General features: G+C 40.8%; 1 protein-coding gene across 4 annotated transcripts in view; it reads left to right on the top strand.

Moving 5' to 3' along the window:
- Positions 1 to 20098: 20098 nt before the first annotated feature.
- MCF2L (MCF.2 cell line derived transforming sequence like) overlaps positions 20099 to 25612 on the top strand; it is a 151089-nt gene continuing 145575 nt past the window's right edge. For all 4 annotated transcript variants that reach the window (XM_027743473.2, XM_027743470.2, XM_027743467.2 and 1 more), the window contains exon 1: positions 20099 to 20276. In XM_027743473.2, the coding sequence (XP_027599274.2) occupies positions 20099 to 20276 (178 nt within the window). The remainder of the gene's footprint in view (positions 20277 to 25612) is intronic.

Below are 25612 nucleotides of genomic sequence, written 5' to 3'. Positions count from 1 at the left end.
ATTCTAAATCCAATACCGTGTGTTTTCCATTAGCTCTTAAGTTATGCTCTTTTTAGTAAAACGTACATTATAGAATTAATTGAAAACTGTTTCTTATATTTTACAGTGAGGCTACACTTTTTTCTGCTATAAATGCAAAACTGATGTATAAAATCTTTCCTGAAGGTTATTTTGATATGAAGTGAGATAGGTTGGAGACAGACTGAAGTTCCTTGGTTTTGTTTTCTGAGTACTTCGATTTCCTCAGGTGATACTCTACAGGAATTTAAAAACAGTATTTGACCATTCTATTAAAGCTTTGTTGTTGTGTGTTTCCATTGCAAATACTTACAGGTCTATTAATTTTAATTTCATTCAAATGAAAACCCACACCTTTTCAAAGGCTTCATTTACACTGTGAAGTGATAAGACAGGGATAATATCAAAGAAAGCCATGAACTCATTTCATTATACGGATCAGTTTATCAGATGCCTAATGTCCCCATCTAGGTTTAGATCTGTTTTTAACAGAAAATTACACTGTGTGATCTATTCTTTTTTTAAATGGCAAGTCTGCAGTAAATGAATAATGGTGACAATTTAAGTGTTTATTTTGCATTTAAAGGAGACAAATAGGAGTAGTATTCAATTTTAAACCACTAAAAGGCTTGTTGTTGTTTTCCATTATTCATTTTGGTTAAGAAATCTCATGGTGCATTACACTTTTAAAAATACATATGATGCAGTGTTCTGCTAGGTTCAGAGGCTGTTTGCATTGTATCAGGGAGAAATGTTAACATCCAGTCTCCTTATTTAATTTGGGAGAAGCTGATGTGCTGCTTCTTCCTAATGACGACACCGATTTTAAAAAGCACATCAACAACTTACCTCAAGATTTCAAACACCTTTTGTAAAGATACTTCACGGTGAAATGTTAACCAGACTTGAAAGCTGGATCTTACAATCTTATAAACACTGAGTTTTAGAAAAGAAGGAAAACAAATCCTGGTCTAAGGATCAAGATCATCAGGTGGTATACACTGACTTTAATTTCAGAAAATAATTCCAACCAAGTAGCCAGCCTAGAAGAGCATTCTTCTAGGAGGTCCTGAATAGCTTGCTTCTAGGATGAATATAACTGCATAGCTAGAGAAAGTTGTCAGTATTAATTAGGTTGAGATTTAATTGCTTATTCCCAGCTATGAAGAGATACTGTGTATAATTTTATTCTGATAAAATTATAGCCAAGAAAAAATATCTCTCCTCCTGAGGCATTTCAGGCACAAGACCATTTAACATTGATGCAGTGATAGAGCTCATAACATTTGAGATTTACTTGGCTTTTAAGTGACTCTTCTTAGTCCAAATTATGTATTAGTTTAGCACAAAAGCAATGTTTGTGCATCATTGTGCTGAAAGGTACTGGTCCAGATGGAAAAAAGCTGAAGATTCTTCCACTGTAGATTGTATTGGAACATGAGTCAGGCTTCTCTCTGTCCTCTTGGATACGGCCCGCAGCAGATGATTTGGAAACCAGCTCTCTTGAATTGTTCAGAGTTTGACCATGGTTTCAAATTTTAATGCCTGCTCAAGTCTTGTTCTCCCTATAGTTAGGAAATGGGATATATATGTTTACATTTCCCCTTTCTTGCCTCTTATATAGTACCTGACATGCTGTAGTACCTCCCTTTACCCCAGAATTCTATTTTAGCACACCAAGCTTAATTCTGAAAGGAAAAAAAACATTTCTTTTACATTTGAGCCAACATAGTCCCACACATGTTAACAAGAGCAATCTCTCTTTTTCATGCTCTCTCAGAGGAGCATTCAGCAGACCAACCAGCAGATTGGAAGCAATGTGGTCACCACCACAACAGTTACTGCCTTGGTTGCTTCTATACAAAAAATACTTGAACACCTGCACATAAACACAACAAACGATGCCCCCCACCCTATCTCACGTGGGAGATAACCTTTCTATTGCCTTCCTCCTGTTGCTTTTCCCAGGTGTCTTTCTAAGCAAATTAACACTCAAAGTAAGCTCATCTATCCTTTTTTTTTACTAAAATTGTGCACATTTTGGAAATTAACCTTCTCCCTAGTGAGTTCATTTCTGCTAGTTGTTATAAAAGGCTACACAGTCTCAGAGGACTTTTTGATATTTTTTTTGTTTCCTTATAAAAATTTGTGATTTGAAGGTATTGGGGGGAAAAAAAAGGAATTTTTAACCCACCTAATTTATTGCAAACTACCTGTATCCTATAATTTTGTCGAGTGACACATTACCTGACCACTCGTGTTTGAGGGTCTCCAGGGAGAATTTATTTAAGAGTGATAGTATTTGTTAGACAAGAGAAAAGGTCCATTTTCATCCATACCCAAACATTTGAATCTAGCATAGAAAGGGAAGGGCTATTTAAATTCTACTATCACTGCCATCAAGGAAATTCTTACCCGTATCTGAAAGATACATTTCCCTCATACTGATCTGGTTCTGCGTCAATCATGATTATATCCTTCAATTAACTTTGGGAAATATGATATTATCCTCAGCCCATGAATCTTTCTATGATATCCTATCTGAATAATATTCACGCACTCAGCTTTGGCATTTTATATTTTCAGATGTAGTTCATGAGAACCATCTGTCAACACTTTATTTCCAAATGCGTATGAACATTGAAATACAGAAAGTTGAGATAAAATCTTAATTTCACTGGCAACTAATCTTCTCATTTGCGAAGTCTCCACCCTTACTCATTGTTTGAGAGCTGTGGCTATTATAGAACAGCAAATAATTGGTTTCTAGAAGGTACTTGTGTTTTCCATAAGGTTAATATCCAACCACACTATTAACTTTTTAACTGTTTCAGTTTATGAAGATTTACATTCCCGTTATGTTTCACAGAGATGCACACTTACCAATCCTGGTATAATTAATTTTATATCCAGATATTGAGCCAAGACAGTATGTTTTGCAAAGAAGTCAGGCTTCTGCTGCCAGGCACTACAGATCCCACAATACTCCCATCACTGATTTGTCTTCTTATCTATCTATATGTGGACATTACAGATGTTATATTAAAATATGTCAGCTTAGGAGTTAGGAAAGTTAATTAGAGTGGCATAAAAATAAATTTCACTGATCCACAGTAGAGTTCAGGCATCCTCTCACATGGATTGACCTGTGAGAGGTCATTCATTCTGATGAATGTCAATCATTCATTCTGATGAATGTCCATTTTGTACATTTGCCTGCACCTCACCTTTTATATTACTGTTCACAGACATTTCATCTTACTGCCATGTTACACCACTCTTCTAATAGGCTAGCAAATCCATTTATTCTCTCCACCACACCAGATGTATTCAAAACTAACATGCTCTAGTAATATTTTTAAAGAAAGTCCATGGGTTTTGTTCAGTCTCAAACCATTTCCTTCCTTTACTATGAATCTTCATTGTTACATTTCAGCTGTTTCATGGTGCGCAGCCCAAAACAGTGATCTAGTTTGTGCTTCCCACAGAACAAGACAGCAGCTCCTATGACTGAACTCCCCTCCTCATGTACTGCAGATCAAAGCACACCATGTATCTAGTCCCACAAACTTTTCCACTCTCCTCTCCCTTTCTGCCTCTTCTCTGCATAAGCAGAATTAAGTGGGAGCTGTGTATTGGAACAACTCAATCTCAAAATATGATCCAAGATGCCAAGTGTGAGGTTCAGGTTCAGGCACTTAGAGCTGTTTGTGTTCAATGCACAGCTGTTGGATGGTCACTGAGAATAAAAACAAATAGTACTTACAACATACTTTTAATCATGACATTCAGCCCAAGTCCTTTAGTATGTATTTGTTTGTGTATGTTTGTATTTACTGCCTAATGGCTCTGAACATAAGCACAATGAACTCCATTAATTAATTCATTTTTTCAAAAAAACTCTTGGGGAAGTTCTTGCCTAAAAAAAAAGGCAACTAGAAGGGACAGAAAACATACATGGCAAGTGATGTTTTGCATCCATGACAAAGAAAAAAACCCAAAATATTCTCAGTGACTTCTGTCACTATGGCAACAAAGACTCAAAATTTGAAACATGAATACCGAAGATAGAATTTGGGGCTCTCGCACAAGCCATTAGCAGGATGGACTTAGAGCTTCGTCCTCCCACATGATTTTATTCCCTGTGGCCATGTCCCCAATACACAGATTAGGACTAATCTTATTTAGCTGACAAGGTCTGGACCTTGCAGCCTGAAGCTGTGGAATTTTGTAGGACCTAGGCATCTTCAGAATCCCAGGTCTGTAGCAGTGAATCTTCCTCCTTCCCTTTAGATATACTCTACACTTGGGATTACAGGAAGACCTCCGAGTCCTCCCCAAACCTCGAACAGACTGCTAATGAGAGGCCTGCCCTCACTTATTACCCTGAAAGGAAGGAAGGGAGGAGAGGAAAGAGGATCATATGCTCCACATGTCAGATATGCTTTACGGGCACCGGAAGTGGTGGAAGAGTCTGATTCTGTGCCAATCACCCAGGTAAACAACAGGACAGATTTTTCCATGGACACCTCCAGCACAAATTTGCTAGAAATCTCACATATTTGCTAAATCAAAATATGGGGAGATGCTTTCCCTATAGATTTTCCCATACCTGCAGGAAAACACCTTCTGTCTTGTGACAGGCACATTTGAGATTGTATTGCTGTTCCAGGCCCTTTCTGCAAGCTCTGCTACGTGGGATAGCTAAGGCACACATCAGCTGCGTGAACTCTGCCTGCTTTGTGCTGCTAGTGCTTTCCTCAGTGTTGGTTCAATTAGAACGGAAGAGCATAGAAAAGAACTTTCTGGATTTCAGAAGAGTTTAGAGCTTTTCAACGTGCCTTTTTAACGCTATGTAAATAAAGAGGCTTTTTCCACACTTAGCTACAGTTTCCCTTAGTCCTTGCTCCCCTTGCTGCAGGTTTCCTAGAACCTCCCAATAGGAAGGTCCCACCGAAGGATTCCCCTTTATAAGCTAATTCCCTAGAGATAACTTTCATCCTGGTTTATTCATTCCTCTTACAAGACTAAAGTGTATCTTCATGGTTGTTCCAGTCACTAGTTCAGAGAATCACGGCAATAAATGGTAGAAGGTTTACAATGAATGACTTCATCTCCAGAGTCCCGTGTCTCTTCACAGAAGTGGTGACAATGCTTTAAGAAGTCTCCCATTCAACCATCTGTTTTTCAAATCCCAAGTCTGTACACTGTTTTTTGATCAAAATTAGTTCGGAAAGGTCATCAAAGAGCAGTTGGTGTGCACATCTCTTTTTCCTTGTAGCTAATGAGCTTTCTTCCTATTCACTGCACATATTTGAGTGTCTTATCCACTTGATTCCTGCCCAAGCCAGTTTCTTTCCCATTTGTTATGGCAGCTGCCCTGTGTTTTATCAAGAATCCTGGTGGACACAAAAGGATGATCCAACCCTAACAAGCTGAATCTTCTGCAGCACCCTTTGGATAAAATCTAACTTACTACAGGCTAAAAGGACTACTATGGCCTCTGCTGGTATTTCTAGCACATTCAGCTTGATTTTTCAGCCTTAGAATAACCCTGAAATCAAGAGTCTTTCTATTATTTATGGAGAGAATGGTTATTTTTAGTGAGTTCTTAGGATTTGTACTAAGGTAAATATTTCATATTAGAGGAGGAGAAATCTCTGGAGATACTTTACACCATCAGAAAGCAGAGTATGATTGCATAGCATCCCCTGAGTCTATGAGTCATGTTAGTTAATGTTCACAGTGTAATAAGACAGGCTAGATTTTATGGTAAAATATTTTGCTTACTTCTTGTAAAAACATGGAATCGTGCAGCCTACTAATGGGATTCACAAAAGTCTGGGCTCTTCCATTTCCCATTTCCATTATATTTGCCACTGATAAATCTTTGAGTCTTAATTTTCTGTGTATTTTTTTCTCAGTACATTACTATGATTTTACAGATAAGATTTTGTACAAGATGTGGCTTAGACCAGTTAAAATAAAAAAAGGTCTCAGATTTTTGATAGACACAATTCATGTAATTTCCCCCTGAAAGCCAACCTGTTGTTATTTTGTAGCCCCTCCAGACTTCATAACTGGCAGAAACAGATACAGCTCATACTAAGGTAATCTCTTCCCATAGTGCCGTAGTTAGTTCTGCTCTGGCCTGAATGCGCGCTCTCGTCTGTACATGCACATACAATTACACCAGAGCACACAAAAATGGTTCCCTATTTTTCCTACCTTTGTACACCTCTTCATGAAATTTAATATAAACATGCATTCTACAGTGTTTTTCTGGACAAATTTTGCAAAGGACACCGGGCATAGGATCAGAAGAAGTTAACTCCTGAACTAAAGGCCCTTCCTTCACTGGAAGGATGGTCGTCTGCCTTCCCAATCTGACTCCCAAAATACTGCTGTGCCAGCGAGCCTCAAACACCTTGCAGAGTTTATCCCTTCATAGTCTTCAACATCTGTGCAATAATTGAGCATGTCCAGCACCTCAGCACTTGTTTGATCTTTCTGGGCTTTCTCATCCCAGCTTTTGTTTGAGCTGAAAAGTAAAAAAAACCCCAAAACACAAATTCAATAAAAACTACCGCCATATTTATTTATAGAATTTTCACACTGACAGGGCACCAAAAATACTAAGTACATGCCTGTGAAGGAGGTGCTCCATGGCACAATTTTTTCCAGAGCCAGAATACCTTCATTGGTTTACAATTCCAAGGAATCCCACCCTACTACTCAGATATCTTAAAATAATTCAGTCTCATTCTAATCCATGTTTAACTTCAGCTGCTGTAATGTGCTGAAGCACATTTGCTCTAGTGACTTACTTACTTACTTTCTTTAATAATTTCTTTAGAACTCTGTTCTTGACATTTGCTTGAAACTTAACTGCTTCCCTGCTGAAATCCAGTGCCTAAGGTTCTGGTTTGACACAGAACACAGCAGGGATCACAAAAGTCAAACCCCTCATCTTTCTACTAGCCAATAAAGCAGGTCAGAAACTGTCCTTTGGTACAGGAACCAACTGGCACCACATGGCCTTGCATACACACAATCTTATCTCCCAAAATAGGTCAGCTGCATGCAGACAGTCTGCTGGGAATGGCCCCTGGCCCACACTGACCCATGAGCTGTGCTGGGAGCTGCCTCAGGGACTGCTGGTTTGCTAGACAGAATCACACTGGCGACACCACCGCCCTGGAGACAGTACAGAAGCTGACCAGTGCTGTGGTTTAATCCTGAACCCCAGCCCCATTTGATTTACTTCTGTAGGTGTAGCTGTAGGGATAGAGATCAAAAAATGCCTGCAACACAAAACAGAACTGAAATCTAAATTGTATGTTTGACTGCTCCCTCCCTTGTGCTTCAGAGACTTCTTTCAAAGCTATTTTTGACAGTATCTCGAAATTAAGGCATCTTCTCTGCTCTTTCATGTCATCATTAATTGGCCCTTTTCCCTGGACAGCCAACCAGATCTTTTCAGCCAACACTGAAATGTTCTTGTGAGGTACTGAAAAAAAAAAAGAAATGAAAAAACAGTGATCTATCTGAATCTGCACTTTCTCTCTGCAGAGTTTTGCAGTGCCGTGTTGCAGGCTCACTCTTTCCCATGACACAGTGGAGCATGTGAGAACAGAGCATGGGTGCTGCTAAGGTGACTTGATTACTTACCTACCTCAGGTTCAGTTTGACCCCATTTTGGGTTAAGCTGCCATAAGAAGCTGCTAGATACTGAAACTTGTTTCTGTAAGCCATTTCCTAACACTACCCTGGGTCACTGGGCTTTAAGAAAGAGCATTTCAGGCTATTAAGAAGACAAGTGCACACAGCATATCTTTGTCATCTGATGTATTTCTAAAAATGAGAAGCCTCTTGCTAAAGAAAGATAGTGCAAGAAATATGTGGTAACCCCTCTTTGTCCTCAGTCCTGGAACACACTTCCTAAAAAATTTCATTTCTGAAACCTGCAGTTCAGTTACCATGAACGTAAACCATCACTGTTGCAAGCACAGGTGTAGCGTAGCATGAAAGACTTCTGTCCACCTGAGAGGAGAAGGGATTGGGAAAGCCCATGTGGTCAGTTAGGCACACACCTTGGATGCTTCCCGTGAAGCACGTCTTCTCTACAGCACCTGTTTTCCACGTGTTTATACATGCAGCACATGAAAGCACACGCTGCACACTGTTTTGCTTACAGGCAAAGTTTTTACTGTTTGGGGATACCGGAATGAAAAAGCAAACACCTGTTGTTGGCTGGTTTGCTGCCTTTTTTTCTTTTTTCTGATGGGAAAACTAACCTACTTCCAGCTGTGCAATTGTCTGATCAAGATGTAAACACAAAAAACGCTGTTACCTTCATACACACATTCCAATAAAAGCAAGACAGAACGCTGTGAGCCTAGCACCGAAACACCAGGAAATGGCAGAACTAAGGCTGCAAAACCCTGGCACAGGGTGTACCTTTCTGCTATAACAGGATCATGGAATTGTTTAGGTTGGAAAAGACCTCCAAGATCACCGAGTCCAACCGTTAACCCAGCACTGCCACTAAACCCTGTCCCTAATTGCCACAGTGCCACAAAAGATGATGCGATACTCCTACAGGTAGCAACGGCTTTCCTGGAAATAACCACTTTTCCCTGAAAAGGCATGCGAAGCCCTTAACTCCAACAATCCCTACCTGGTGAGCACCTGCCCTTTGTGAGCGGCTGCGAGGAGGCAGCGGTGCCTCCCGGCCGCTCCAGGTGCTCGAGGGAAGCGCGGCCGGCGCGGCCGGGGCGGGGAGGAGCGCTCAGCTTTGCTCCGCTGCCTCGCCCCGCCACACAAAGGGCCTCTGGCCGCCTGCCCCGGGAGCACGCACGGGGCGAGGGATGCCGGTGCTGTGGCGAGGATCGGAGCCCTGACAAAAGGCAGCCCCTCGCCACCGCCCCCCTGCCCGCGGGCGGGGCCCCGCGACACCTCCCCTCCGCTGCATCCCATCCCGTTCCCTCCCATCCCGCCGGCCCGGGGGGGGAGGTGCTGCCCCACTCGCCTGGGCGAGCTGCTGAGCGCCGGCGGCAGCGGTCACCTGGTCCTCCGGGCAGGGCGCCGAGGTGAGTGGGGTCGCCGCATGGCCCGCGGGCAGCCCCGCACCGCCCGCCCGGCTCCGCTCGGCCCCGGGGAGCGCCCCGACCCCGGGCAGAGGCGGGGGGGCCCCGGGCAGGACGGGCCGCGCTGGGTCACGGGCGGGCGTGTCGGGGCGGCTGCACCGCCGCTCACCGGGGCTCCTCGGCGGGGGCTTGTCCGTGTTTCTCTTCCTTCCTCTTTATTTAGTCCCCCTCGGTTTCGGTGGCGGTAGATCCAGGCTGGGGGAGGAAGGCAAACAAAGGCAAGTACGGTAACCTGCCTGAGAACGAGCGGATAATTATCAAACGGGGCGGTCGCCACGGGATGCCCTCTGCTCCCGGGGGTGTGGGGGCGGCCGGGGCTGCCCCGCCGAGCCTGCCCTGCGCTGCGATGGTGCGAGCAGGGCTTCTGCAGCTGGGACTGTGGAAGCAAACTCGACAGCATCCCCGAATTAGTGAAACAAAGCGGTCCCCTGGTGTGAAGAGGTGGTGTTGGCTGGTGTTACCTGCAATGGTTAATCACACAGACTGTAAAATAGGATGTTTCTGCCGCTGGTAGTGTTTATTTACCTTTTGCATTTCACTGGGGCTACTGGGACTGGACTATTAAATTTGCCAGCAGTGTTGTCTGTAGATTTGATCGTTTTGTTTTGGGGTTTTTGTTTGTTTTGTTTTTTGTTTGGTGGTTTGGGTTTTTTTTACTTCTGTTCCTTTTTTATCTACAAAAGGAAGGAGATTTAAGTGTTTGTAATGTAAAAACCAGAAATAAAGGTTTGTTTAAAGATATTTATAGCCGAAACCCTTGAAAAGAAATTTTAAACTTCAATAGCCTTGGCAATGCCTACTGCCTATTTGTTCTTGAAAACCTTTTATTTAATTTTTTAAACCAGTCTGATTTAGTGATTGCAGAATGACTGAGAATGTGAATAATAAAAGGTGAGAAAGCAAATAAAAAGAAACCAGATTTATTTTCTAAAAGATCTCCTGTAGGTTGCCTTTTTATGACAGTTTTCAAGTGCTTTTTGGAGTTTGTTAGTACTCATACGGCTTTTCCGGCTTGGGGAGTGGAACAGTCAAATTAATGCTCAGTAACAGGGTCTATGTTTATTAATGTACTTATGCTGTGCAAGTTGGGTTAGCATGTTGAAAAATAAAGAACAGTATTCTAACATGTTGTCATTTTAGTAGGAGGGGGAAGGGAAAAAAATTGATCTGGACACTAATTCAAGGAGGTGCTAAAGCACATGCCTAATAAAGGCACAGTGGTAGGTAGAGAATTGAGCATTGTTTTTGTACTTGATGTTGCATGTTATTTCTCATTTAGGGCCTGGCTGCTACCACACAACCCTCTTATCCATTCTTATCCCTTCTGGAGGGAGGTCAGGATTGCATCCATATGATTTTTTTTCTGTTGAACTTTGTGATTTTTGTGTTTCAGATGGCTTCCAGAACTGATATGCCTCACTGATTTGTGACTGGACTATACAAAAGTAATTACAGAAATTGCATGGAAAGGCCTTTTTTTTTTAATAACAAATACAACTGTAAAATCAGTCTTGAAGGCAGCCATCTGTGTGCACTGTTGAGGCTTTGCTGGAGCTTCAAAATAGCTACCAGGTGTAATTGTCTTAAAACTTGAAATTTTGAATGCAATTCTCCTTTCAAGATGAAAGTTGTTGTCAGTTGCTGTTTCTAACAAAATTACTCTGTTGGGTAAATCTATAACAACTTCGTTAGGAAATAGTCACATGGTTACTTAACAAGAAATTAAATCCCAGACAGATGGGAGGAGAACTTGTCTCTTCTTTCCTGAAGTATCTCCTTTACCTTGCACTTCTGTGCAACAAATTCTGCAGGCACAGGATACATTGGCAGCAGTGCTCTCCATCTCTGTAGATAGGCAGTTAGGAAAGGTTTCTTTAGCCTTAGGAAACCTCAGCCATGCCTTTTTTCCCCCATGTGCGTGAGGGTAAAAGGCTGAATGCTGAAGCTACAGGTCTTGAGGGTTTTTTATGGGATATTACAAAATGCTTTTGATCTGCCACAAACTGGGGTTAGGAGGGAGGAGGAAGAGAAGGGACATGTGGAGTAGATGGTCTGTGAGCCCTTTGAAACTGGACACCTTATTATATGTTTGTCAGCAAGTCAGTGGGATGAAGTGACCCAAGTGATCTCTTGGAGACCTGTGTCCTCTAAGCTGAGCAAAGCACGTACTCCTGTTTTACGGTTACTGAACAAAGGCGCTGTCCTTGAAGCTTTCTGCAGAGAAAGGTCTTAGGCATTCCAAGTTCTACCTTCAGGAGAAACTGCTAATATTATGATGCTTGTTCTCATGATAAATAAATTAAAACAGAACATCCATGTACTCACCGACCTTTAGAAAGTAGCATATATTTTTCCTTTTTCAGTTGAATTAGTCTAGGAGTTGGAATTTGCATGCTTGGCCATGGGTACCTTTGAGTTAAGCAAATGGTATTTGTGTAGTGTCTTCGTACTGGTGGGCAGCGTCTTGTGTTCATCACAGCTTTGTGCATCCAGTATAACACATCGGTGAGATGGGAGTTTGGATTTATCATGAGAACAACTTGAATAAGGGGAGATTTATCAGCCCCTTGAAATAAGGGGTCAAGTACAAAACCACCTCATTCTCCACAGACTGCTGCATAGCACTATCAGCTCCTATCGTGTTTCAGGCTTACTCTAAAAATGAAACCTAGCTTGTCATTCTCTGGGGTCTAGGGGAAAATCCCTGAAATGTGTGAAATCTGAGTGGAAACAGATATAGACTGAACAGTTCTAGAGAGGTGTAAGCTGCTCTCCATGCCACTTTAGAGGACACCATGTTCGGGCCAGTGGGATTGTTTGGTTTCTCATGGATGGATGGAGAAATGAGTGGGAAAGAAGACTTTGTGTGGGGGCAGTATGAGGGGGCGGGAGGAGAAGTTTAGATACCTAATTTGAAAAGGAACGTAGGTGGTTTGGTGGGAGTTCTGAAGACTAAGAAAATTACGCTTTTGCTAATAATGATCTCCAGGCAACTAGAATTCTATAATATGGTGCTTTTCCCCACATTTACATCAACTCTCCTCAGACTCTGACTTTCTTTGGCTATATTCACTGAAAATAGGGAAGATCTTGCACTCAGCATTAGACATGAAGTTTGTACAGAATGGACAGCAAGCCACTTTTCAAATCCAATGCTGTGTTCAAGTTGAAGGCCTCTGTTTTTTCCTGTGGTGGATCCAAAGGGAAAATAACTTATAAGGTCCAGGTTTCCGAAGGATTTCGAATGCAGCTCTGGTGAAGATGCTTGCGGCTGATGGGGCAGGAAGAGTAACTTCTGGCTTTGCCCATACCTCATTTCATTCCTGCAAGAAGCTGTTCCCTTGCCCTCAGGCTCTGCTCCAACAGTCTGTGGGCAGGTTGGTGGGCACTGGGCCTGTAGCTCTGAAAAGGGAGGGAGAATCTGGCTGACAACTTTGAAATTATTCCTTCACCCATGTGCAGAGTGGTTGTAGGCAGGCAGGCAGGAAGGTTGCTCAAGTCTTGGGAACTCAGCTAAGCTCTGTGATGTATGTTTACCTTCTTATTCGTTTTGTTAAAGGTCTTAAAATATAAGGCCCAGTTCTGAGTTAAGTAACAAAAGATAAACTTCTCCTGTCTGCCTGCCCCAAAGGAGGAAGGAAGACAGCTGAGGACTTCATTTAAACTTGAAAGTGTTCCTCAAAAAAGAAGTGGCTACCTCTAAGACAAAAAGTTGAATAGGTAAGAAAGCACTTCTCTTATGAAACACATTTGATTTTTTTTTTCCCTTTGAAAAGGCCTCAGTTTATCTCTTGCTAAATAGTCATACAATTTCTTTGAAATTAGTATTTTCCACATAAATCTGTTGATGATTTCTAATATTTTGTGAAAGGCTTTTAAATAAAAAATGAGACCATTTATCTTGAAGGACTGCTTAGTACTCAAGTTTAAATGTTGATCACAGTAAAGCTCCAAATGAGAAAATATTTAGTCTTTAAATTGATTTTGACTTAAAACATAAAAGGGTATTCTACGTTCCCATAGAGAGAGATGAGAATGGGGCTTTGTTGCTGATGATTTTTTGTCTTAATCTTTCTGAACAAAATGTGAAAGGACTGGGGGAGGGGCAAGAGTAGAAATAAAATATCTCCATAGGCAGAACTTGAGTAGTTTAATGGGCTCTACTAAAATCCTGAAATGCTTTATTGGTTTTTGTTACATGACTCACATTTTGTGGCACTCTGTCAGTAATGTATACAAAAGTGGGACTTTTCATGATACAAACTCTGGTTCATCCACGATTGCCTTGGACTCTCTCTGGAGTCAATGAGAGGGACTGATGAGCCCTCAGGAAGCACATCTCTTTTACACCAGCGAATGCTGAAGTCATGTGGGTCAAGTAGGTTCTTAACTTAGACCTCTCGGTTTCATGTCTGACTTTGGATGGGAGAAATATAGGCTGTAATGTGTGTCTTACATATTTTGCACTTTCCCCTTGTATTGGGCAATGGGAAGAATGACTGGCCAGTATTGCAAAGCATAAAATTTGGAAAGAATGCTGCAGACCAGACACATGCACTAAAGGATTCTAATCAGAGCAATACTGACAGGTTTAAATACCGTTCAGTGTATTTTAATGCATTCTAAAATAAAGAAACGTTCATTAGTCCTGTACAGATATTCAGTCCAATTCTCCTGCAGAGACCTGTAGGATAGATGGATGAGCTCTTACTTCAGCAGGTGGAACTCCACTGTCTCTGCTGATGTGGGTGTACTGAGCCTGGTGAATTACTGAGTTTAAGCCTGCCTGTTCAGGCCAGATATTAAGCAGTTTTTCTTTAAGAGCATTGGAATAAAGTGTCATTGTGTATATGGAAAATAAGGGTGTGAAATCTTAGTAAGTGCTAAATGTTGACCAGTTTTCCCCACACAAATATATTTTATTTCCCAGTGACTTAAATGGAGCAATGATGAAAGCATGATAAAATGCTGCAGTGATTTAAATGCTGAGTGAGGTAATTCACAGGGCAATCTGAAAATATCAGACAAATGTTCTTCAAAGTGAGATATATTTAAATGCTTGTGTTACACCTGAGAAATAATGCCCTGCCTAAATAACCAGGGGAATAGTGAATGGATTCAGGGTGATGGGGACCCAAGTAGTTGAGTTTAACTGCCATGGCTGCAGAGTATAGATTTAAGTTTCTGAGACAGCTGTGTGCTTTACATAATCTGGTTATATTTGAAGATAATTATTAACTACTGCCTTTGCAATGTTATTCTTGAATTAAAGGGGGAAGCAAATTCAGTGAAGTGTGTGTGCAAAGTGATTGAAACAGAAGTTTCAAAACCTGCTCTTTTGTCTGAATTTCATAAGCAATGGTTCAGAAAGCATTTGTACCTTAATTAAGGAGTAATGTGGAGTTAAGAAGTAAGTCATGGATATTAAGAATATTATTATATAGTCTTTATATTGCGTATTAATGCATTATGGGTCCTGTATGTAATTACAGTTTCAAAGCTAAGGTGTCATCCACCTAACGTGCTGCCAGAACTTGCAGACAAAGCACACAGCATACCTAATTGATATCAGAAGAGCAGGCAACTATTTGCAGTAAATGGGGGGTATGGTGACCCCTACCCAATGTACCCTGTGGAGATAACTGGCACTACAGAAGGAGAACACAACTTTTATATGAAGACTTGAATTCACAGTGACGTGTTGTACCTGCTGTGTTCTTAGAGACTTCCCCTCCTTCCTAACTTAGAGCACAGCCAAAGCTGTAATGTAACTGTGCCTGGTCTGTACAGTGGTTCCTGCCAAGTCCTACACGCTCCTGTGTGCTTTGCACCGACCTGGATGCTGGTAACAGGCTCTGCCACCTATCCCTGACCTGGCGAGCAACAAACCTGGTCCCTCCAGGGAGTCCAGTCAGGAGTGAATGGATCCAGAGCCAGGACTCAAGGCAGGGATGTGATGTAGGCCTGCCCATGTAACAGGGTTGTAGACAGGCATGCCAATGGTGTAGCTGAAGAACAGACTAAAGGCCTTGGGCTAAGCTTAGGTGTAGCTCTTGGGCCCATGGATAGAGGTCCTGGTGGCAGTGAAGTCTACCTGTGCCTTTATGTCCTGACAAATGGATCCAGATTCTGCCCTTGCTTTTCCTTGGGTATTTCACTGACTTTGATGTCTGCAATCTTGTTTAAAACAAACAGAAACCCCCAAATTCTCAAGCAGTATTGGTTTTAGCATGCAAAACTGAGGTTCAGGAGCATTTGTTTAGACCTGTAAATTTCAAAGGGAGATTTCATTCTTGAGCTTTCTTGATACATCACTCTAGTGTTTTCATGCTGATTGAGGGCATTAGTTTATCTTTGGATGTTTTGGAATAATAAGAAAAGCAACTTGTGTCTGCAGTATCCTTGCAGTGATCTAAGTGGAGATATATCCATCAGGGATGCTTTGACCATTTGGAACATTTTACATCAGCTCTTAAAAGAGTAAGTTTGGGTTGTTTGGGTCCCCTCTTTTTTTATGTTTTCCTTTTTATAGGCAATCTTGGTCAAGTAATTTTGTGAATGTCTGTGCAAGCTGCCTCTCTTCTTGAAAGTGTGAAAAACAGTGGTTATGTTTCAGCCCTCTTGTACTTTTTTCCCCAGTTTGTTTGCCCTCTGAGTCCCTACTGTGTTGGCTTAAAAACTAAGTTCACATTACTGCTCTTAAAGTCAAGATGATGAGTGGATCAGAAAACTAGATAAGGATTAAGGTCATAAATTAAATCTGTGTCTTTAACTGCATGTTTGGATATAATTATTTCTGCTAATCTTCAGGAGTTTCCATTCCTTAAGGAAAAGCAATAAATTAAAAACTTATTCCTAGAGTAATTTGCTGACTCCTGAAGCATAGATCCAGCTGCTTTTCAGTTCACCTTGCACAGGATCAAGGGGAAAAACTGCTGGTAGCATCTGGGATTCTTGTCTCTTTTAGAGGAGACTTCCCCATCTCTGCCCCAATTCTTGCAGTAAAAAGAAGTTTTGGGCTAGAGAACCTTAAACTTTACCAACTGGCTTCAAGAAGTAAAATCTTTTTAATGTCTCAGGTGTAAGGGTAATTGAAAGAATTCCCCCTGCTTCCACAGAACTAAAACCCAAAAAAGTTGAATTGCTATGGCATGCTTTCTTGGTTAGAACCTCAGTGCTGCTTAGGAACCTGTGTGTGCACGCCTGTGTGTGTCGTTGCATGTGGCATGCCAGACAGTTGCAGAGGCAGATGCAGCTTAAACCTGTGAACTATTTGCTACATACATTATTTACAAGCAGTATATGCATTAGTAAAGCTGTAAGTATTTGCTGCTGTCTGTGTGCCAAGGAGAATGTGTGCACTGAACCTGTCAGGTCCAGCAGCTAGAAAAAGAGTTGAGAGATTTGCTTTTAAGTGCATTACCATCCTCTGACAAACTCTGCAAAACCTAGAACTCTGGAAATAGGTAAAGGGAGAACTGAGGAAATTGGCAGTATATTGGCTAAAGAAGATGCACCTTGCTGTAATACTTGAAGAGTGTTTTATCTGGAAATCTTTTCTGTTGAAGTAGTGTAGTAAGTGCTAGAGAGAGTACGTTACTCTTTATGGGGGACTCTTGGGAGATCTGGGGCTAAATAATGTGGGTGTCTTTTTTTGCCTGTCTCTTTTGAAACAGATAACCCTTTTATATTAAGAAGGCTTTTTAAATGGACTTTACTTTGTTCAAGTCTATAAAACTGACACCTTTAAATGTAATATAGAGAATCCTGACTTTTATCATTGCTAATATCCATACTCTGGAGTGATGCTTTTACTCAAGTTAATCAGCAGCTAGAAACAGAGATACACTAGAAACGCTTGGATTTAGATGTTTGCAGGACAGAGATTGTGCATCTCTTCCTTATCCATAAAGCATGAATTTTGCCCAGGGAGATGCACATCTCCCCTGCTTGGGCCTGGTGTTTTCCAGATGGCCTTGGAAAAGCATGTGAGGTCCCTTGTGCTTGGAGGTTTGGGACATTATTTTTATTCCCCACATACCTTCTGGAGGAGAGTGGGAACAAACCCAGCTCTGGATGTGGTGTAAATTCCTAAAGAAATGACACCTTGCTAGTACAGTGGAAGCAAGGACGGGTATCCTGGGAAGAGAACAGGAATGCAGTCTGGTTGTGTAGTGAGGGGCTGAGGAAGACCAAGGCAAAGCTGAAGGCAAGGGATGCAATGAATAACAAGAAGGGCTTCTGCGGGTATGTCAGTCAAAAAAGGAAAGTCCAAGAAAGCGTACCCCTGCTGACAAGCACGGGTGGCAAACTGGTAACAATGGATGAGGGGAAGGCTGAGGTGTTCAGTACTCACTGGCAACCTCTCTTCCCACACCTCTTGAGTAGATGGACTGACTGCAAGATGGGGACCAGGGGAGCAAAGTCCTTCCCACTGTAGGAGAAGATCAGGTTTGTGACCACCTGAGGAATCTGAATGTATGGGACCTGATGAGATGCATCCCAGAGTCCTGAGGGAATTGGCTGATGTTGTTCCCAAGCCACTTTCCATGATATTTGAAGTCATGGCAGTCAGGTGAAGTCCCAGGTGACAGGAAAAGATGAAACATTGTACCTATCTTCAAAAAGGCTAAAAAGGAGGACACTGGGAACTACCAACCTGTCAGCCTCACCTCTATGCCTGGAAAGACCGTGGAACGGATCCTCCTAGAAGCAATGCTAAGGCACAAGGAGGACAGGGAGGTGATTTGGGACAGCCAGCACGACTTTACCAAGGGCAAGTCCTGCCTGACCAACCTAGGGGCCTTCTACAATGGAGTAAATACATCAGTGGACAAGGGAATGGTACAGATGTCATTAATCTGGATCTGTAAAGTCTTTGACACAGTCCCCCACAACTTCCTTCTCTCTAAATTGGAGAGAGATGGATTTGGTGGGTGGACTATTTGGTAGATGAGGAATTGGGAGAATAGTGATCAATCAGGTCAGAGTCCTGATCGACATCAATGACAAGTGGTGTGCCTGAGGGGTCTGTACTGGGACAAGTGTTATTTCATATCTTCATTAATGACACAAACAAAGGGATCGAGTGCACCCTCAGCAGATTCGCAGATGACACCAAGCTGAGTGGTGCAGTTGTCCCACCTGAAAGACAGGATGCCATCCAGATGGATCTGGACAAGCTCGAGAAGTGGCCCCATGGGAATCTCATGCAGTTTTAAGAAGGTGAAGTGCAAGGTGCTGCACCTGGGCTGGGACAACCCCCAGTATGTATACAGGTTGGGGGATGAATGGATCATGAGCAGCCCTGCTGAGAAGGACTCGGGGGTGCTGGTGGATGAAAAGCTGTCATGACCTGGCAGTGTGTGCTCACAGCTCAGAAAGCCAAACATATCCTGGATTGCATCAAAAGCAGTGTGGCCAGCAGGTCGAGGGAGGTGGTTCTGCCCCTCTACTCCACTCTGGTGAGACTCCACCTGGAGTGCTGCATCCAGCTCTGTGGAGCCCAACATAAGGAGGATGTAGACATTTTGGAGTGAGTCCATAGGAGGGCCATGAAGATGATCAGAGGGCTGGAGCACTTTTCTTGTGAAAACAGGCTGAGAGAGTTGAGATTTTTCAGCCTGTAGGAGAAAAGGCTCCAGGGAGACCTTACAGCACCTTCCAGTACCTGAAGGGAGCCTACAGGAAATTTGGACTGGGACTTTTTACAAGGGCATGAAGGGATAGAAAGAGGTAATGTTTTTAAGCTGAAGGAGAGTTGATTTTAGATTAAATATAAGAAAGGTTTTTTTAAAATGGGGTGGTGAGACACAAACAGGTTACCCATAGAGGTGGTGGATGCCCCATCCCTGGAAACATTCACAGTCAGGTTGGATGGGCTCTAAGCAACCTGATTGAATTGAAGATGTCCCTACTCATTGCAGGAGCATTGGACTAGGTGACTTCTAAATGGACTCTTCCAACCCAAACTATTCAATGATTCTACTTTGCAAAGTACCCAAATACCTTTTAGCAACTCCTAAGTATAAGGAAAGATCAAGCTGTTTCTTCATGTAGAAGAAATCATTTACAGTTAGCAATGATTTAGTTATAATTTCAAGAAGGTGATTTTTGTTTATGTTAAAAAAAACAAACAAAACCCCCTGTAGTTCTCTGACATAAACTGAGAAGCCTGCAGGTGTTTAAGAACATGCTTGCTCTCTTACTTTTAGGCACATGTAATAATCCTACTAATCAGCTCTTTCTAGGCTAAGGGAACTGTTGCCTCTTCCTTCTGCTCAGGAAGAGGGTAGACCCAAAGGATCTGGGTGCTGTGTCAGAAACCAAATCTTCTCTTCCTCCCATGTTTCAAGTGTCAAGGCTTCATGCATTTGATCTGTTTATGAAATTTTTGAACTGTAATTTCAACTCCTCATATAAGGGAATAATAGTATCTTGTTCTTTTTTATTTATTATTATTTTATTCTTATATTATTTCACTTTTTGACAGTCGGTGTTCTGGGGTTTTCTTTCACCTAGTTAAAACTGAGGTTTGGAAGGTGCTTTTAAGACAAATAATGACTTGTTCTGCTGAAAATATGGAGTGATAATGATATTTTTTGCCTTTTTGCAGTTGTTATTAAAATCATATGTGATTTGATATTTGTATATTGTTTTTTGGGGTTTTTTTCATTAACTTCCTGATGTATGATATCAGCATTTTAAGGAATTACAGGGGACTCTTGGAGTTTTTACTTTGCATACTATACCATGGATGGCTGTTGTGTAGACAGCATATTTTTTTTTCAAATAAAATGAAGATATATATTACTGTCAGTCTTAACATTATTTGAGCATTTTCTTTCAAGTAGCTAGGTGTTTTCCTTCCATTTTGCAGAAAATGATTTTCTGTTTGTTTTTAAATTTAGAAATCAGCTTACAGAATTTTCATGTCTGACTACTGGTATCGGACCCTGATCCTGTGCAAAGAAACTGGAAGCTGCAATTGTTTTGCAACAGCCAGCCAGCCTAATGAAGAGAAAGAAGAAGATACAAACCATCAGGTTGTGGTGTCAGATATCATGCAGCTTGTGCAAGATAAGCAGGAGGTGCCAGAAAGCACAGCAGGTGAGAAAAATATAGTATATTTTGAAATTGTCTGGCTGGCTGCCAAACTGTATTTAGAAGAGGACTGGTGGCTTCAACACTTCTAGCAAGTGTCTCTGGCAAGGAGAGTAGGGCAGGATCCCAAGTAAAGGAATAGCTGAGTATTCACTTAGAGGAGGCTGATGTCACCACAAAAACATTTAATAGCAGTCAGTGAAGAATGAAGACCTGTACTCAGGAGGGCTGATGCTTATTATAAGAAATTAAAATAATTCTATGAATTAATTGTTTAGCAAAAAATAGGTATCCCAGAGAAACCTGACCTACCTTCCTACAGTTTTAAAGTCCTAGTGTTGAAACTGCTGAGAAGAAAGTACAAAATACTTCTGCACCGTGTCACATTGCTTTTGTTGCTGTGGTCCCTAAGCAGAAAACTGTAGTGAGCTCTAGTTTATAGTTACTGGGACTAAGAATACGTGTTTCCTTTTTTTTTACGATACCATCTGATCTTATATTTACCCATGCAGGAGGTTGTTGTATTCATATATAAACTATGTGACCTTTGCCTTGGTACAAGTGCAGATGGACTGTAATTTTAAGATTTGATTAGCAATTGCATTTGATGGCATTTGGTCTTTATTAACACATCTTCATTTCATTTTTGCAAATTTGTTTTTATAAAGCCTCGTAGGTAATTAAAGAATACCTTCACATATTAATGCAAACCTCTCTAAGCTGGAAGGATGATCCAAAACCAGAAAGGTGAAATTCACTAAAATGTGATTTTGCATTTAATATACAATTATAAGGCAGGATATGACTCCTTTATCCTAAGAGAAAAAAAGCTTGTTCTTTCAGCTGTAATGAGCTAATGATGTTGGTGCTACTACAGAATGACTCATATTTTGCTCTGACTTAACAGGAAGTAGTGATTAAGGTAATCATTTTACTTGTGTACTAGTGGTGCCTCACCAAAATATGAGATTTCTTTTGAGGGCAACAAGGAAAGATGCAAAAAAACCCTGCAGTAATTCCACAGAATGATGTCAGGGTTCGTCAGGTATGATTTCTGTGGAAATAAGGAGGGTGTATCTAGACTGCAAGAGAAAACTGAAAGGAGATCACTCATATTTGGACTTTATAGTGGAGCTCTTTGTAAGTTATGGAAGAAGGTGGTCATGTGCTTGTATTAATTTTCTTGTTGTCCATATCTAATAGAGTAACAGAAAATGTGAACTTGATTTCTGCAGAGAATATTCATACATAATTAGAATTGTTAAACAGGCTACTTAAAGAACTTGCACAGTCTCTAGCCTGTTCTTAATGAAATCTCTAGTGAAACAACCCACTGCTGGAGGTGAGCTAGGTGTACTTGATTTCATCTCAGTGCTTTAAGCTAGGCTAAGAGGATTGTGCTTCTGTGGTGGAAGAAGAAACAAAAAAGTCCTGGGAAGGCAGGCCTGGAGTATGAACTCAGAGGAGAGACATTTCTGTCTTGTGTTATCTAAAGGATTTAAAATGGGAAATTACTTCTCTTCCTCTCCAGAAATTCAGGGCAGAGCTGTCTTGGGTTCAGATGAAGGTGCATGTGTGCTCTCTGTTAAGTATTGGTGAGTTAATGGTTGACTGGTTGATCTACAAAGGAAGCTTAGTAAGCTGCACAGATCAGAATGAAAGCACTGAAGGCAGACCAGGAACTGAATCTATACGTACACTTCATAGGCATGAGACTGCCTATAACAGACTGCACATACTTGGCTATGCTAATTTCACTTTTAGCTGTGGCTGCTGTCCTATCACTGTAGTGTATGTGCAAGGGATATGAGGTTTAGTGAAAGAAGTTCTGGACCAAGTTTCCTGGCCTGAGATGCAGCAGATTTTTCATTGTGGATTACATCCATACCTGGCTCGACAGCTGAATTGCAAGTCATTAATTGAAACTGAAAAGGACCTGATGATAAGATACTCTTTATGCCTGGAAAAACAAGGATGTAATTTTCAAAAAAAAAAAAAGTGTTTTCTTTTGACTTGAAAAAGACAGTAGTGTATAGACTGGGAAAGGAGCTTTTCCAGAACTAGGCAGAGACTACATGAGAAACTTACTGATGGATAATTTTCTGCTAAAGTTAATAAACTTTAAATGAAGTATGAAGGCTCTTCTTGTGTCATAATTAATACTGGTTTTTCTAGTCTTGAGGACTGAATGAATCATTGTGTTTGTGGCCATTTTACTGGGTTTTGATTTTTAACAAATTATTACTCTTAATTGATGCAGTCTGCATGTCAATATTTTCTGACTTTCTCAAGGGACTGCTAAAATGAATCTGCTCTGAAAAGAACTACAGTGGCATAACATAGTGAACATTTAAAATGGGTAATTTGTTTGTTGGGTATATGGTGGAATGAGCAGTTGTTTTGCTTTAGCTTTAATACTTATCCAAATATTTATTTTAGGAAAAGAAGCAAGTATTTCTTGTGGCTGGTAAACAGAGCCATAGTCCCTTGTTCTGTGAAGCTAAGCTTTATAGGTGACAAAAGGCAGAAAGGGAAATGTTGCTGCAGAAGATCAACAATGTTGGAGTCTTCTCCCTTCTCTATTTTTGGCTTCTGAAAGCAAATGTGAGAGTTCTTAGTCTCTCATGAAGACTAATAATGCTGTATGATGGAGAGCATCTCGCTGCTCTTCATTAAACCATATGTTGCTGTTACTGAAGTTTTAATTCCCTCCTCCTCCCCAGGAACTCATCTGCTGTGCTATTGATAATATATTAACAGCAATAGTTTCACTACAGTGTCTTTCTAGAAGTTATAATTAAGATCAGGTCTTCATTGTGTCTGCAAGTTTGCACACAGAGAGAACATATTGCATCTTGAAAGCTTTAAAAGTCTAGCTTGAAAGCAATAGATGAAGCAGCATGCAAAATTTGGCTTGTGGCAGAGCATAACCAAGATGGAAGCATGATAATTAATGTCAGGTCAACTTGTGTGTTCTCTTGCCTCATTTCAGATTGTGTGTGTAATACATCCTTTCCCCTCATCTTCAGCAGAGGCTGAAAAATGGAAAGATCCTGGAGAAAGGATGGAGGCATGAAAGACAGTCACGAGTCTTTAAAAATAATTAAAAAAAAAATCCAGTATTACTGTAATTTCTTAGTGCCTGTTATGTTCTACCTGTCTGGCATTGGACTTCACGAGTGCTGCACTGTTGTTATTTACATAACAACAGGTTTTTTGTTTGTTTTTTGAGTGGGGGTTTTCTGCTCTAGAGATTTCCTTTTCAAATGGAAATTCAAATTGCTATTTTTTGTTTGTTTGTTTGTTTGTTCTGTTGAGCTCAGGTCCGTTTGGAATTTAATCTTTTCACATGGTTTTTCAGCCTTCTGCCATGATGCAGTAAGGAAGCAGAGGAAACCTTTTGTGGTATCAAGATTTGCTAATGTTACATCTTAGTGATTGCTGATGTAGTAGCCATGAGGGTGCTATAGTCAAAGCTTTTACAAAAGTAAGGGACTATCAAGGCTCTGCCCAGGTTTTGAGGAATCCAAGAATAAATGTGACAACTGACTGAAGTCTGAAGTTTCATTGGTCCAAACTTAACCTAAGATGACATACTTCATGAGCAGGAAAACAGTTTTTTAAACTATTTTAAATTATAAAATGTGTGCCTTTTTAGCATTTTACCTGATTTTTAGCACTTTTGTATGAGAAATTACAAGGCAGCTGAGAAGACAGCTAAGGACTGCGAGATGCCAATTCTAACACTTGTAACAGTGCTGCAAAACACACTATCAGCTGTTGTACTCACAGGCACTTGAAATGCTCATCTGTTATAGTCATGTGCTCTTGGAAAAAATATGTGTGGTATCATCTCAAAATGTTAAATTGAATTGTTTTCCATACATAAACACCTTTTGAGGTACTGCTCAGTGGCATTACTGAGGCTGACAGCTTTGACTGAATAATATATGTGCTGCAAGATCACTGGAACAGTATGGTCAGGTTACATTATCAAGACCACTGATGACTCGTCACCTGCACGAGAGCGGGGAAAAAACAACATGTTGTTTCTTAAACAGTTGTATATCCTGGTAACTCTGATTATGCTCTGAACCCATAGTATAACTTCAGTTATACTTACTAGTCCCTTGCCTCCACTAGTCAGAACTGCATAAATACAAGATTTCAGTAGTAATGTACAACAGAAGCATTGTGGGTATTCATCATTATAATAATTATACTGTTTCAAATTAAGTGACTTCTCAGAAAAACAGCAGCTAATGCTGTTTGGATGCAGTCCTTTCTATTCCTCAAGTTCTACACAGACAACCTTTAAAAAAATCTTAATTAAAAAATAAGAAAACTGAAATTTATCTTAGAAACTGCTTTTATTGGTAGCTAAAAGAGTGCTATTGCATAAATGAAGGACTTCTCCACAAAAATGCAATTTATTTGAAGAGTTCCTTGATTTTTGGAGGTGTTTGATATTTAATATGATAAACTTCTTGGAGAATATCTCACTAGAATTTTAATTTTAATTGCCAAAGCTGTGTACATTACAGCATACTTTAAGTAACAACTTGATGAAAAGTTTTTTTTCAGGGGATATCATATAAACTAGATATAGATAGCTTATATACTAGATATATAGGTAACTTATATACTAGATGTAAAAATGAGCTATGGAGAGATATTTTGGTAATGTCAACAGTAAAATTCAGAGTGTGAGTGTATATATGTGTGCATATATATATATATGTAATTTGGTGCCACACTTGATGAATTATCACTTCAGCTAGCAGGTATATGTGAAAAATGAGGCTATGAATATCAGACCAAGTATTTTTGACGTTGTTTGCTTACTTCCCCCCCCCCCAGTTAAAACGCCATGTTAAACCCAAAATTCATGAGGCAGTTGGAGATTTCCTCTTTGCTAGAATATCCATATGCAGCTACAACACAACTGCTTTTTTTCATGGGAGTGACACTGTCATCTGATTAACACTGGTACGTCTTCTGTGGAATGAAGATGGCATTATATACTTCTCAGCCTGTCCGTGCAGGTGCTAAATAGCCCATGACGTTTCTTACCTTTAAATACAAGCCAACCAGGGCAGGAGTCCCTAAGCTATAATACACAAGCCACTTAGTGATACACAGTCCAGCACGTAGCTGGGAGCTATTGTTGTCCCAGATGGCATCTGTCACAATGCTCAAGAAGGGAGAATTCAGGATTTATCTTCTGTTTTATGAACATTGTTCTGGGATCACCATGACAGTTGGCAGAGTATTTGTTTTGCTGTATGCTTTTCTTCGTCTGCTTGGTGACAGTGGATTGTCCCCAAAAGACTAGATGTGTT

This window comes from Pipra filicauda, unplaced genomic scaffold (genome assembly GCF_003945595.2).
Source record: "Pipra filicauda isolate LSUMZ 115617 unplaced genomic scaffold, ASM394559v2 scaffold115_size4368891_pilon, whole genome shotgun sequence".
In the NCBI taxonomy this organism is placed as follows: domain Eukaryota; kingdom Metazoa; phylum Chordata; class Aves; order Passeriformes; family Pipridae; genus Pipra; species Pipra filicauda.
This window is presented reverse-complemented; position numbering and strand designations above follow the sequence as displayed.